At 43.3% G+C, this 15978-nt stretch overlaps 1 protein-coding gene across 2 annotated transcripts; it reads left to right on the forward strand.

The window, feature by feature from the left end:
• The first annotated feature begins 3704 nt into the window (after positions 1-3704).
• Abracl (ABRA C-terminal like) lies at positions 3705-12082 on the forward strand. Of its 2 annotated transcripts, none has more exons than XM_040728197.1 (3): positions 3705-3900; positions 7369-7431; positions 11536-12082. In XM_040728197.1, the coding sequence occupies exons 2-3, from the start codon at positions 7371-7373 to the stop codon at positions 11718-11720; spliced, it is 246 nt and encodes an 81-aa protein (XP_040584131.1). In that variant the 5' UTR covers positions 3705-3900; positions 7369-7370; the 3' UTR covers positions 11721-12082. The 2 variants fall into 2 exon arrangements, with proteins under 2 accessions (XP_040584131.1, XP_005065907.1); XM_005065850.4 differs by having other exon boundaries at positions 3743-3900; positions 7365-7431.
• Positions 12083-15978: the final 3896 nt, after the last annotated feature.

The following is a 15978-nucleotide window of genomic DNA, read 5'->3' on the forward strand; positions in this document are numbered from 1 at the left end:
CACTGACAGCGGCCAAGCTTTACAATCAGTTTAGATGCCTCTCAACAGATGACTGGATAAAGGAACTGCATACACAGTGGAGTTTCATGGGGCTGTAATGAAGAATGCGATCATATTATCTGAAGAGACATAGCTGGGGCTGGAGACCATCACGTTCAGCACAATAAGGCAGGCTCAGAAAGAAAATGAGCACACCTTTTCTCATATGCAAAACTCTAGACAAAAAAAACAAAACGTATGTGGCATGTGTCTTAGGTAGGGTTTCTACTGCTGCAGTGAAACACCATGACCAAAAAGCAAGTCAACGAGGAAAGGGTTTATTCTTCTTATACCTCCACATCAGTTCACCTTCACAGGAAGTCAAGACAGGAATTCAGGCAGGGCAGAAACCTGGAGTTGAGGCTGTGGAGGAGGGCTGGTTTGCTCCTCATGACTTGCTCAGCCTGCTTTCTTTATTTTGTTTTATTGAACTATACATTTTCTCCTCTCTCTCCTTCCTTACTCCCCTCTCCCATTCCACCCTCCTCATTGCCCCCCAGGCTCCCAATTTACTCAGGAGATCTTGTCTCTTTCCCCTTCCTAGGCAGATCCATGTATGTCTCTCTTAGGGTCCTCTTTGTTACCTAGGTTCTCTGGGGATGTGACTGCTAGTCTGCTTGCCTTTGCTTTATGCCTAATATCCCCATATGAGTGAGTAATATTATGTTTGTCTTTTTGGGGTCTGGGTTACCTCACTCAGGATGTCAGCCTGCTTTCTAATAGAACCCAGTTTAGGAATGTCACCACCCACAATGGACTGGGCCCTCCGTCATCTGAGCTGGGCAGGGCCCTCTATTAATCACTAATTAAGGAAATACCTTGCAGGCTTTACCACAGACCAATCTTACAGAGGCCTTTTCTTAATCAAGGTTCCCTCCTCTCAGATGATTTTAGTCTGTGTCACGTTGAGACATCACGGAAGTAGAAGAGGGCTGTGTTGGGAGAGTCAGCAGTCCACAGGCAGATGAAAAGGAACGAGGGAGGGTAAAGGGGGACAGAAAGACAAACGTCACAGTTTTCTTTCACACGTGGAGTCTGGAAGGGTATGTGTATATATAAGCAGAAGAACTATTGGGGAAGTGTAAAGGGACCAATAGAAGAAGAGGGGAGTGGTAATTATGAACTAAAGACAATAATACACATGTATGAAAATGGCAAAATTAAACCTATTATTTATACACTAAAAAAATCTATGAATCTATCCATTGCAGGCCAAATGGACAGTAGTTTGCACAGACTCAGTTAAATAAGCCAGTTATTAAAGTTAAGTTTTAATTTGCTTTTCAATTTGGCTATGGAAAGATATAAATATAATAAAAATAATTTCACATAAATAACAATTCTATTTCTATTAGATAGTGTTTGTACTCTGCAATTAAATAAATGAATAAAACTTGTCTTAGTATTTTATATGAACATAGTTACTATGCAGTTGCTTTTTTTTTTTTAAAGTCCGCCTCAGACCTTGGGCTATTTTGTAACTTTCCATATTGGCACACTGTTGCCAGCTGTCCTTGATAATTAATAAACACTTCTGGACTATTTGCTAAAACTTCACTCTTTGTCTTTCAGGCTAAAGGTCCAAGGACAATGTTTCTATAAAGAAAGCAACAGTCTGAATGAAAATGTAAAAAAATCTTTTTTCATGATTTCTTTAATTAGACTTTTCTTTTAAGCTAGGGATGGTGGTGCACCACTTCAGTCCCAGCACTCTGAAGGCAGAAGTAGGTGGATCTCTATGAGTGGGCTGGCTAGCCTGACCTACATGGCAAGTGCCAGGCCAGTCAGGATTACATGATAAGATTGAGTCTAAAACAAAGCAAACACCACAAAATGCTTTTTAAAATTGCAATTCCTTATTCAGTATGTTAATATGAAGTTTACTAGTCCTTTTGTAGACTGCCTGGAACATATGTACAAATAGCACGTTTTTAAAGAGTAGATCATTTAATTAATTAATTAGTTAATTATTATTTTGAGGTAAGGGGTCAGCCCAGACTGACCTTCCCTTGCTTTGTGTTTGACTTTGGATTCCTGATCCTCCTAATCGCACCTGCCTAGGTGGGCTCATATGTGCACACCACCTGCCAGACTGAGAGTAAATTAAGTACTAAAGGAAGAATTTTTACTTACTTAGTTAAGATAATGTATTTTATTTTTTCCATGACTCAGAGTATGGGGAAATTGCCTCATCACCCATTAGGAAGCAATTCAACAGTGTAGACAGCCTTGTAGTGCGGCCTTGCTTAGGGACTTGATAAGTATGGTATTTTTCTTTCACAATAATTTTTTGCATTGTGTATACTTTGAAAGACATAAATTGTGAATTTTCAGCTTCTATCTGAGAGGACAAAAAAAATAAGTCTCAAAGAATCTTAGAGTCACTTTAATCTTCATTTGATGTGAGAAACAGAAGAATTTGCAGATTTGCCGGACAGTTACAGAACAGTGACCCATTCAGGTTCATAGTCACATTACAGACCTTGACCTTGTAGGGTAGATAGGCCACAGCTTGGGCAGTGCTTAGGGGACCTGGCTACTCCTACATCCCCTGAAAGCAAGTGGGACTTTGTGATCCTCCTAGCATTACAGCTGCAGCTTCTCACAGACTGTTCTTCAACCTCCCCACCTCCCCAACCCCTCCACCCGACTCCACCCACCTTCTTCTAATCGCTCTCCCCCTTCCCCGGTTCCTGCATGGCCACGTGAAAGTCCACTCTGGGCCTCTGTCTGGATCTGGCCTTTTTCAGCCTCAACTCAGATGGTGCCTCTAGATTCATCACCTTAAATTTCGATAGGTCTTAATGATCAGGCCTGTACCAGAATTGAGGGACAGCTGCTAAGCTTCTTATTTGATGAGACCTGGTAGATCCTTGTTCTTCAAGAGCCAGTTTGTGTGTTGGTAATGACTTGGCTTTTTGAGACAGAGTCTGTCTACATAGCTGTACTGGAATCTACTATGTCGACCAGGCTAGCCTCGAACTCCCAGAGATCAGCTTGCCTCTGTGGAGTGCTGGGATTAAAGGCATAGGCCTCTAAAAATGCTGGTGACTTGGACAACGAATTGGGATTGGGGAGATAAATTTCCCTCGTAGCTACAGTTGAAACTACTGTAAAACGAATTTGGGTTGACTTTCTTTTTGGAAAACTCTGGGTAGGGCAAGTATATTACACACACGTGATAGAAATAAAGAGGATTTGAATACTTTGAATTATGAAGCTAAATGTAGGAAACAATGGAGAGAAGCAAATCTGTCCTGACCCAAGATCAAGAACCAGTTTTGTCCAATTCAGTAGAACAAACTGGCCTTGAAGAATGCCAGTGCTTGCAAATTGGACACTTCTGAGTCGCGCGCGCGCGCGCGCGTGTGTGTGTGTGTGTGTGTGTCTTGAGCCTCACGTTCCTGGCACACAGAACCTATGTGAGTCACGCTTTTTCCTAGGAGCCCTCGATATTCAGCACAGCGGGACGCTTTCTCTCCTGTTGGGTAAGATATCCTGGCAGGAAATCAATGCCCAGTATCAGAAGCATTAGGCTGCGGGTGCTGACTGAGTAGGATGGAGAGAGGTGCTAGTACTTTGGGTATGCATTCCTAGAAGCCTGCCTCTAGCTCTGGCGTCTGCTCTGGGTGCCTCCTCCTAGGCGTGTCCCGGAGGAGTGGGCGGCCCCTTTCCAGAGAGCACTTAGTCTCACTTGCCCCCCACGCCTCTCCTTGTCCCCTCCCTCTTCCACGGCAGCCTTTCTCTTCGCCGGGGCCACTTCCTTCTTCTGCTTGTTCCTCCTAAGGGCACGGAAGCAGAGAACCCGGTCCAGATCCACGCGGCATCAGTTCTTCCGTGAAGAAGGAAGCAATCGGAGAGGTGAGCGAGTCTGGGGAGCAAAGGCTGAACCCAACCTCTCGGGAGGTCGAGCCCCGGGTGGAGGGCTGGGACCCCAGGGTGCCGAGGTGTTGCTGGAGGGGCCGTGAGCATGCTTCCCACCCCCTTCCTTTGCCCCACTCGCGGGTACCCCACTCGGCCGGCACACTTCCGCACTGGGCTCACGTGACTTTTGCCGGGCGGGGCGGACCGGGAAAGGAGCTGCCTGAACCGATGTTTGCAGCGGTGCAATGTGTGGGTTTTGCACTTGGCGTCGGTTCGTGACGCGGTTCTGCATAACTGGGTGGGGAAGGGCTGGAGGGGGTCACGGAGGATTGTCAGGACAGTGCCCTCTGCAGTGCGGAGGGCGGGTGAGTGAGGGGACGCGGGACTTGTAGGGTTCACGGGCAGCGCCGTTGGGTGCTCAGACGTTTGGAGACCAAGGGCGGGTGAGTTGCTAAGACAAAGGCCACCGGACTAAGCCCTTCCTGTGGTCCCGGGCTCCGTACCCCTGTGCCACCAGTTAAGAGGTGAGCGAGTGGTATCCGCAGGCCCCAGGATTTGGGGACCCTTATTTGGCAAGACCTCAAACTTGTAGGAGGGATGACCAAATATGGAGTGTGCTCGATCCAGCGGATAAAGAGAAAGGTACCGGGTCAGCCTTTGACCCGCGCCAGCTGTTAGCGACAGAAGTGAGGCTGGAAGAGAGCCCAGCAAGCCTGTAAAGTTGCCTGCGGATTCCCAGGGGAGGTGACTCCAGTAGGCTTTATTTCCTTGACCTACTACTGCCTTTGGAGTTTTAAAACCTAACTGGAGAATGCTCCTGACATACCTCTCCAAATGTGCATTGGTGGAGCTTTCCAGCGCTTGCCACAGACCTACTCTTTGTGAGTCCCACTCAGTCAGCCTAATTAGAGTCTGACAGTTAGCGGCTAACATCTGCCGCTGCCGTCCTTCTGGCCCAGCCTCTCGCAGACAGGCAGACAGGCTCTTTTTCTTAGGCTTGCTCTGCTTAGGACCTCTCATTGTTCTTGATCTGGCTCACTCCAGTCAAAGGTTCTGTCCTGCTTTTAGACTGCCATGGCTCTTCCAAAGATTGTATAATGTGAATATTTTCTTCTTTGTCCCCTCCCATAATAAATGATTAAAACACGCCAAGTTGTGTATGCTAACAGTAGGAAACCTATTATTTTCCTGTTCATAGGGCTCCAGACAGGGAGCCTTTTCTTGCTTTGTAAATGATCCGCCTTAATAAGTACTCCGTATATGATATTACATAAGGATACACCATTACATTAGGTTCATTTGCATAACATCAAAAGAAGGGGAAGATGTGGCAAAATGATGCGTTAGGAACCGTGCTTTGTGGCATTAACCATTGTGAACTTGTTTCATTCTCGATAAAAAGGGGCAAGTACTAAAGTGCGCTGTGGGGTTCTTAGGATTCCATGAATTAGGGTAGCTGAATGGATCAGTGCATAAAGGCAGTTGCTGCCAAGCCGGATGACCAGAGTTTGATCCCTGGGATCCACATGGGAAACCCACAAGTTGTCTCTGACAGCCACACTCACATCCTCCCAAAATATATGTGGAAAAAGATTAAAAAATAAAAGAATTACATGAATTAACTCAGAGAAGGAGCCTTGTGTGTAATTAATTATGAAGAAATGCCCCTTGCCTTCCCTCCTTAAAACTGGATGAGTGCCCATTTCAGTGCAAGTGGTTATGCATGCTGCACCTGACAGAGGCCTTCCTCTTTGTTTCTCATTGGTAAACGAGATAGAACTCTGAAGTGTCTTCCTGGTGTCTGAGGTAGAGAATGTGGCAGAATGATGATGAAGAGAGAAATGTACAGGCAGGGGATTCAGAAGTCCCCAACCTTGAGTGTTTCCTTCTCCCTTCAGTGCAGGCTGGCTTTTTAAAATTTTCACTCTCACAAACCCTTAAGCAAAGATTTTGCATTTCACTGCAGTGTCAACCCCTTCAATTACAACATTCATGCAAATAACAGCAGGTGGTAGTGTCACTTTAATTATTAGCTGATAGAAAATCTGGTGTCCCAATCAGTATCCTTTAAGCAGGTGGTATCCAGTTGTAGATGCCACTCTTATTTTAAATGCCACCAGGAATTAGTAATAATCCATCTGGATGAAGTTGTTTCAAGTCATCACCTTAATGAAAAACGTAACACAGCTCCACCTTTTAGCTCGTTATTCAGCCTGGAGAATTTCTCTTGTGAAAGCAGATAGAATCGATGCTTCTTGTTTTTGTTAGTTTGAACACCTCCTCTTGGTTCCAGACATGGCTAACAAGGAATATTTAAGTCAGATCCCCGTGGAGAGGAATTTACCTTCTAGTGAGGAAAGCCCAGAAACCAGTAACTCCACTGGTCCGGTGGGAACGCCCAGTAGGGGAGCTCTCTTCGGATTATGGGATGCTTTTATGGAGGATGTTCCATCCAAGCTGGGCCTGACTCATGAGCCTTAGGAAGGGAATGGCAATAGCCGGAGCAGAAGAAAGCATGCAGAGAAGGCTGGCAGTGTGGCCAGGGATATTTGAGGAATCCAAAGACTCTTGGAGCCGCAGCTTAGTGCTCAAGTATACAGCGGAGGAGGCTGGAACCGAGGCCAGAATCCAGCCTGTGAAAGACTTAGCGAGCCACACAGGATTTAGCATGACTTAACAGGCTCAGCTCTTATTAGCCTGGACTCTGTGATGGGAAATGAATGAGCTTCACTACAAGCTGTGCAGTGCGGTCAGATCTCATGGGCAGAATCAAGAGAAGGGTGTGATGCTCCTGTCTGTGAACTGGAAGTAATCACTGCACTGCCCTGAGGGTCCCAGGTAGCCTTGGCATAGGTCTGTATCACGTCTAGACCCTGGACTCCTGAAGAGCAGGGAGCATGTAATTTATCTTGGCATCGCCATCTCCTAGTTCGGGGCTTGCCTCAGCTGCGCCTTGTGCTTTCTTCTTTGTCTCCACAATTTTCCATTGTGTGGAGGTAATTTTCCATTTTTCCCCATTTGCCCACTTGATCTACCTTCCCCATGATCTCTAAGGAGGGGTCTGGCCGTAATCCCTTGGACCCAGCACCCAGAGAGTGCTCGCCACATTGCTATTCATCCGAGGCCTCTCTCTGCCTTGAGCATGGATCCTGTTATCGGTTGCAGTTGGCTGCTTAGCAGGACTCTGTGACAAGATGTGCATGGAGTAATACTGCTGTGAGGAGAGAGGCCATCTTCTCCCTGCTAGCCAGTAGGTCACAGGAGTGGGGCAGCAGAGAGGGAAGGTATGTAGGTAGAGGGGGAATGGAGCTATGTTAGTGCACTGTGCTTCAAACAAGTGGAAAAGGGTGTGGTCAGCAGTGGTGACAAATGCTGCATGACATGGAGAAAGAGCCCTTTGATTGCTGTGTGCCCGAGGGAGTATGGAAATGGCCGTAACACGGACTTCTTTTCTCTTCCAGCCAGCAATGAATGTGGATCACGAGGTTAGCCTCCTAGTGGAGGAAATTCATCGTCTGGGTTCTAAAAGTAAGTATTCTAACACAGAGTGTTTCTTGTGAGTATACTCCAAGACAGGCATTCTGGAGAAGCTGCCCAGGGCTTAGGACACAAGGACACACTGCCCACAGCCTGAGGTGGTAATGCTCTTAGCCTTCAAGGGGTGTTTGAGACACAGGGCTGTTGGGGTGTCAGGTTTCTGAGGCAGACAAAAGTTGAGATGTTTTATTTATTTATTTATTTTTGAATTGAAAGAAAAAAACCTCACTGAGATCCCTTTGTTTGATTTAAAGTCTGGTATTTGAGTTAGCTTGAATTTTTTTCTGTTAAAATTCTTGTTTTCTGCTTTATTTTTGCCACCATTTTATATAGATGTAGACTGTAATTACACTAAATAAGTCTATTAGTCAGGCCTCTCTGGAGGAAGAAAACCTATAGAATGAACCTATGTATGTACAGACAGGGGATTTATTAGAATGGCTTGCAGGTTGTGGCCAGTTAGTCCATCACTGGCTGTCTACCAATGGACGATCCAAGAGTCCAGTAGTTATTAAGTCCATGACGCTGGATGTCCCAGCTGGTCTCCAGTATACCACAGAATCCTGAAGAAAGAGGCTTGGATGCCAGTGAAGGAATGGGCTTGCCAGTCAGAGAAAGCAGGCAAAGGGAGCAAGCTTCCCTCTTCCATGCTCTGTATATCAGGATTGGCTGCCTCCAGAAGGTGTGGCCCAGATTAAAGGTGGAGCCTCCCACCTCAAAAGATCTGGATTAGAAGTGGGTCTTCCCACTTTAGATGATTTAAGAAATAAAAATCACAGGTGTACCTAGCCACTTAAGTTTTATTTGAGTTAGTTTTGGATGTAGTCAAGTTGACAACCATGAGTAGCCATCATGATTGTCTTTATTTTCTCTAAGTTCTTGGGATTTGTACAATTCCAAACATGATAGTAAAATAAACCAACTTTAGATCTTTTCTTGGTGTCTTTGTCTTCAGTGGCCAAGCAGCTGTTGTGAGGACAGCAATGTGTACAACTGGTGTGTTGGTGTCTTTCTCCTAAGTTGTACTGAAATGGTTGTACTTGTAGTGTGAGGTATTTGCTACATCTGAGACGTGCAAGGATTGGGGAGCACTGTGGATAGAAGAACAATGGACATACTCAGCATCAACTAGGATGATGGAACTCAAAGTTTTAAACATCATATAAATGAGACCTAACGTTTCAGAGTATCTCACAAACAAACATTGCACCCTTGTAATTTCAGCCGAGGCAGGAGGATCACAAGTTGAAGGCCACCCTAGGGTGTACAGTGAAACCCTGTCTCAAAAGAAAAGCCTTGTCATTACAGCTTGATTCTTCTTAGAGCTGTTTGCTTATAAACTACAAATTCTTTGATACAGTAGGATGGATACACTTTAAAAAAATCACTAAGCTTGTTAATTCCTACTGTCTCTTGTATTAGTTGTGTTCCTCATCTCTGTGAACATACATGGCTATGTTCATGCATGTAGAAGCCGAAAGTTAATCTCAGGTCATTCCTTGGGACTCCTCTTCGGTTGTCTGTTGAGAAAAGGTCTCTCATTGGGATATGGGGCTCACTGAATAGCCTAAGCTGGCTGGCCAGTGAGCTCCAGAATTCCTGTGTTTTTACCTCTTCAGTGCACACCCCTTTCCGGTTCTAACCTTGGTCTGGTGATTGACCAAGCCTCCATGCTTGCACAGCTATCTTCCCCAGCCCCCTGCCCTTGTTTTAATTCTTGCTGTAGCCAGTTAACCACAGACTTAGCAATGGTAAAGCAGGATGTTTAACACCAGGACACCTTTCCTATTTTGTGTAGTCCACGTGTCCCAAGAGGGTCTTTCCAGGCTCAGATCCAGGTGCTGGCTGGCTTCAATCCCTTCTGCAGGGTTTTGCGGAGACTGTATGCAGTTCCTTACTTTGACTAGCTTCTGGAGCTGCCTGCATTCCTTGGCTCATGGCCCTCTTCCCCCCCCACACTGTTGCTGGTGTTGGGTGTCCTCACACTGAACTGCTCTGCCTCACTCTCCCATTCTCAAGAACTCCTAGGATTTCACTAATTGGATCCAGATAATCCAGAAGAATGCCCCATTTTAGAGCCTTTATTTAATCACATTTGAAAAAATTCCTTTTGCCTAGTAAGGTAAGGTATTTACAAGTTGTACAGATTAGAATATGGGTTTATCTTTGGGTGGCACTATTCACCCTGCTCCCTTTGGTAGTTCTGGGATAGAATTCCTGCTCTCAGACATGCTATGTAGGTGCTCCACCACTGAGCAGTCCTAGCTTCCTCCTCCTTGAGTCTTTTCTAGTCATTTTATTTTGACGTCATAGCTGAAATGTCAAGATAGAGACACAGGGAGGTGTTGCGGAGGTCATAGCCACATGCGTTTAATTATTTTGTCACTGATTTTGCTCTCCCATATTTGTCAAGCCATGTGTAGTAAAGGTGACATAGGCATGTTCTTTTTCTTCAAGCATCTTATTACTTAATTGATGAAAATAGCTAAAGTTGATGAGGCAATTATCAGAAAAAAATGACTTGCTAGACTATGAAGTGCTGGCATTCAGTTCAGTATAGTTCAATGCAATAGATTATTGATAACTGTAGAGTTGGGAGCATTTACTTGGTTAAGCCTTGAATAGGTGGGATTTGGATGTGTTGAAGTGTAGGCAGGTTAGTTGAGGAGGGGACATGTGAGCTGAACTTGGAATGGGAATGAATTGATGTTTATGTAGAATACTGAGAAGACACTGGAGAGTATAATTTATTACTATTTAGGTTCCCAGTTAAAAGAAGTCTTTCCTAACTCCAGTATTCTCTTCCCCCTTCACTACCCCCACCAGATGCAAGTCTGAGAAGGTCTCATTTTCACGGGTGCCACCCCTACTTGTGTTCCTCTCCCACATCTCCTGGGCCTCTCCAGCTCCAGTAGGGTCCCATTACTTAGAATTAGTATGCCGCTTGGATTGTTAAGAGCATATTTCACAAAACTTGTAGACTGCTGTTATTCACGTCCACCTGGTGCTCATTGGTCAGGTTCAGCTGGCTTTAAAACTCTAACCTTTGCACTCCAAAAGAGTATGTCAGTGTTCTACTCTGGCAACCTGAAGCTCCACTTCAAAATGAGCAGTTTTACAAATTAGAAGACAAGATAATTATCATAACATCCATATGCATGAAAATACTTAAAATTCACAGCCTTGCCAGAACACCTTGACTTTGTTGTTGGCAAAAGATGGATGATTGAGTTGGAGAGCATATATGGAACTATGTCATCTTCTGACATGTTATGGCTATTTAAGCTGAGCCTGGAGTGATTTTGATTAACCTACGTATATGAGCTCCTACTAGAAAAATCAATGAAGGAATTTTCGTCTGTTTCTCTGAAAGTCTGAATCTTTAAAGTCTCACTTTTCATCCAGTTAGAGAAGATGAAGTGGAGACTATGATTACTTGGAGATCTACATTCTTTCATCCATCAAGGATTCTTGAACACCTGCTTTGGGCTCAAGCACAGAGAATATCGGATAGAAAAAGAACTTCTATTTCAGTCCTCAAGGCCTTCTTGAGGTAGTTGGAAGATGGACAGACCGGAAATGTATTGGGGAGATGTTAAGAGTATGGACTTAGCCAGCTGTGATGATATTTGCCTATAATCCTAGCTGTTGGTAGGTCAAGGCCACCCTGGACTACTGAGACCTTGCCTAAAAATTTTTTAAAAGAAGGTCAAACTAGAATATGGATTCCTGTTAGACTCTCTGGGAATGAATCCTGTTTCTCTTATACTTGCTGAGTGGTCTTTTACACTTTATCTCAGGTTTCTGTGTTTTGGTTTCCTTATTCATGTTTCAGTAATTTAGACTTTAAGTTTCTAAAATAGAATGCTTCTTTTTGTTGTTGTTATTTTTTGTTTGTTTGTTTGTTTGTTTGAGACAGGGTTTCTCTGTGTAACAGCCTTGGCTGTCCTGGAGCTAATGCTTGAGTGCAGGAAGAGGCTCAGTGTTATATTTTAATCTTGGTTAACCCCTGGTGAGATGTTTCCCCAAAGATGTTCCACGTTCACCATCCATGAAGACAAGACACATTTACTAATGCTGTGTTTCTGCAATTAGATGCTGATGGGAAGTTAAGCGTGAAGTTTGGGGTCCTCTTCCGAGACGATAGATGTGCCAACCTCTTTGAAGCATTGGTGGGAACTCTGAAAGCTGCAAAACGAAGAAAGATTGTAACATACTCAGGAGAACTACTGTTGCAGGGTGTCCATGATGATGTGGACATTGTATTGCTGCAAGATTAATGTGGTTTGCATACTGTGGTGTCTCTGGTAAACTGGAATAATTAAGTCAAAAAACAAACATAAGCTTCCTTATGTATTTTTATAGAACTTTGTAAACAAAGGGGACTCTTTGTTTGAGAAGTCCTGTTTTTATACCTTGAAAGAAAACATTACACTGTAAAGTAAACCAAACCTATTATTTTTCTTAAGAATGTGATTGGGAAACATCTTTGGAGGTGTGAGAGGAGTTTTTGTTTTCGTAAATAATTCCTGGAGAATTTCTACAGGTACTTGACATTCTGCCAAAGCAAGAAGCAAATTGAAGATGAGATGCCATGAGGAATGTTGTGTTTATGTAATAAAAACATGTACATGCCTCTAAATTGTCTGATGGCTATGTCTTGTCATTTAAGTATGCATGTGCCTCTTACAATCGAGTTTTTATATCAAAATGAGGTCACTGTAGTCAAAACGACCTTAATTTAGACAAAAAAATCTTTAAAAAACCCACAAAATTAATAAAAAAGAATTATTGTTTGATGTAGATGAAAACCTAGCCCCAGGTTAAGGATAAGGAAAAAAAAATAACCTTTTGCCTTTCAGTTAGATTTAAGCAATAGGAGGCTATCTGTGATCGCGTGTCTCAGCCACAGTACACAGCTGAAGATGCTGGAGACTGCCAGGCAGGGTAAAATCAGTGAAGGCCACAGTGAGCAGGGAAGAGGCAGGGTGTACACTGAGAAGTGATAGGAGCTGGTTATTTAGGGGGAGTAAGATGGGACAAATAAGGTTGATGATTATAGCAAAGGTGGGGCGTGTATTAGCAAGGCAGAATCTTCGTGAAAGGGAAGCCATGAGGCTTCCCCGGGAAGGACATGTTAGGGGGAGGGAACTGAGAATAGAATAGGAGTTTTCTCCTTGGAAACTCAGAAGCCAGAGAGTTGAGCTAGGAGGACCGGAAACTCGAGGCCAACCTGGGGTACATAGGGTGACTGTACCCCAGAAAGTTGGAACAAGAACTTCCCATGGTGAATGTGATGATGATGTTTTGTGATGTGGTGATGTTAGAAGGTGCCCTGGTCTGAGTGGTTAAGTTCATGATGGGTGGAGAAGGAGCTGGATCAGCAAAGAAGAATCACACGAAAACCCTATGGGAGGAGCGATTAGCAGAAGGCAATGGAGAAATGTCTTCTAAACACTTTTTGTTTGTTTTTTCAAGACAGGTTTTTTTGTGTAGCCTTGGCTTTCCTAGAACTCACTCTGTAGACCAGGCTGGCCTTGAACTCACAGAGATCCACCTTCCTCTGCCTCCCGAGTGCTGGCATTACAGGTGTGTGCCGCCAATGTCCAGCCCTACTTTTAGAAAAATTAAACTCTAAAGTGGTTTACTGCTGTGACAGGACTGCAACTTGTCATGGCTACTGTTTTAAGAAAGTTGGCTGACTAGCATTCTTACCCACACTGATACTCACAATGTGGTTTTCTGTGTTTTCCTTTAGATTCCAGTTGGTCGTTTCTTTTGTAACAACTTTACATATGGATCTTAGTTGGATCATACATAATTATTTATTGCACTTATTTTTAGTCAGATTTACAGTGAAATTTCTCTTTCTTGACCACAAACTGGGTTCCAGTTAGTTATCTTAGTAATATGTTTAACCAGGAGCACCTGCCCAGGAATGACACCACCCATAGTGGGCTAGGCATTCCCACAAGAAAATGCCCCATAGATAAGCCTACAGGCACTTGGCCAATCTGATGGGTGTGATGGGACCTCAGTGGAGGTTCCCTCTTCTCATATTACTTTAGTTGGTGATAAGTTGGGAAAACTAACCAACACAAAATAATTTTAGCTGTGGTGTCATTCCATAGAAAGACAAGGAAATCAAGTAGCCTGAGGAAAAAAGAGTCAGTCTCAAGATTTGTATCTCAAAGGAAGCCTGGAACATTATTTTGAATTCTTAAGATATGACAAGTCCAAGTTTATGTCTTAACAATGGATTATAAAGAACTGCAAGAAACAACTTGATAGGCATTGCTAATTATGCAGTAACTTTTTCAAGTCCTACAACAGCATGTACTGAAATTATATGGCAATATAATTATAGCTCATTATCATTATGGTGAATGGCTGTTAAATGAATAGTGATTACGGATGAATATGACTTTTACATATACAAAATTCCTTTTGTTCTCATCATAGAAGATACAACTATGCCTTGGTGTCCTGGAGTCATAATTTTACATAAGCTAAAAAAGTTGATTTGAGGGATTTAATTGAGCCACTAACATTCAGGTTTCCCATGGATGCCCATGAATCTAGACAATACAGTGGGGAAAGCCCCAGAGATGACAAATTATAAAAGTATATGATGGCACAGGAGCAAGTCGGCTTTTCTGTGTGACCTGGGCTATTGGGTTCATCTTAGTCCTCTGTGTCTAGAAAAAGCCAAGAGAAATGTGCCATTTTAAATTTATATGTAGGCAATCAATCTTGGGGTTTCCTTTTCCTTAAAAAAGTTAACAAATAATTTTCAAAGAAAGCCATCTCTTCAGTAGGTTCTGATGGGAAGAAACCAGAAACAAACCCGCTGTTCTAGAAGACGAATCAGTGTGAAAAACCTCATCTCTTATAGTCTTTATCTCTGGCAGCCTCAACAAAATTTTCTTTAAAAAGTATTCCCCTTTGAATTACTGGGTTTTTGTTTGCTTGTTTTGTTTTTGACATTTTTATTTAGATGGAATGGAAATCCACTTAGCTATATAAAAGAGATAACTCTTGGGGTGGACATAGGGCATTTAAGAATACTGTAGACCTCATGAAGGCCGTAAGGGCCATCCATGGTGGAGCAGTTGGAGATGAGGACTCCCTACCAGAGGGTATGTGAAGGACTTTTGTAGCTTTTTATTTTTCCCCATCCACCCACCCACCCACCATTTTTGTAGCTTTTCAACACCTAAATACCCTGGAGATTTGATCTATAGATCTGGATATGGTCCAAGCATTTCCATGGATATGCAAGTATCCCTTCTTCACACTGGGGTTGCTATGCCGACACCACCCTGCCATCTTCATAGATTCAGGCTTTCTCTTTGGTTTCCCCTTCCCTCATCTTTTCTCTAACTCAGCTTCTAGATGATCTTGATTTCCGGGTGCCTTAGTCCTTGTGGACAGTTATCTCCTATAGTGTATGTCTCTACATCTGAGTTCAAATGCCTGAGAAAAAGACTGGTCAACAGGCACAATGTTGCCATTAGATGGTGAAGGTCATTTATAGTGTGTCTGCTATGAGAGATGAATGACTATGACTAACTGTATCGTATTAAGTACTTGAAAATAATGAAAATAGGATTTTTTAAAAATGTCCTCACCACAAAGAAACAAGAAGTGTTTGAAGTACTAATCATCTTGATTTAATAATTACACAGTGCATGTATTAAAATATCATAGTGTACCCTATTAATGTGCACTATTATCATCAGGTAATTAGAGCCAAACCAAAACAGATGCTCAGTGGAAGCCCAAGAGGCCCAGTGTGTCCGTAACTGACAACTTTTTGTGCCAAGCCATTTCGGGGGTCAGGGTCAGTCAAAGATTGATTGGGCCAGCTGGCTACCTCCATTCTAATTAGTTCTGGCTGTAGATGTGGCGAGGCTAGGCATGCAGTCCAGAGTGGTGGCGAGAAAGGCATAGTTCAGAGTGTGGCTAGAGTTACTTGAGGGCTAGAGTTTCTGCACAGGGTCTGAGTGCTGAGATATTTTAAAGGCCCATAGATTTGGCAGGCAGAGAGACTGCATTCCAGCAAGCCTTTCCTTTTAGAGTCGGATTTATGACAGTGACTTCTAATTTATAGGGCATGGTCATTCCTGTTAAGGAAAAAAAATACTGCTCCCAAGTGGTTGCTATATTTCCTGTACCCATGATTAAGAAACTATACAGGATATAGAATACAAAAATTCAACACCTAGCTTCAGCAGAGATTTCAAATGAGTTTATATCTTAGTCATAAAGACAGAATTTCTATTTTGAAGATAGAAGTGTGTTATGTAGAAAAGGCATGTATTTTTCAGTATATATAAAATGCTGTATTTATAGTTTCCTAGATCCTTTGAAGTGTCCCTTCACTGCACTGGGGCTCCTCATAAGTGCTCAGGTTAGCAATTTTGTGGACAATAGCACATTCCTGAATTGGGGAAGCCCACATTTGGATCTGAGGGTTTGCTCAATACTTTTACTTTTTAGAGCTGTTCTAACATATCTTCTTTTTGAGCCTGGGCG

The sequence above is a fragment of the Mesocricetus auratus genome, unplaced genomic scaffold (genome assembly GCF_017639785.1).
Source record: "Mesocricetus auratus isolate SY011 unplaced genomic scaffold, BCM_Maur_2.0 Super-Scaffold_100018, whole genome shotgun sequence".
Classification (NCBI taxonomy): Eukaryota; Metazoa; Chordata; class Mammalia; order Rodentia; family Cricetidae; genus Mesocricetus; species Mesocricetus auratus.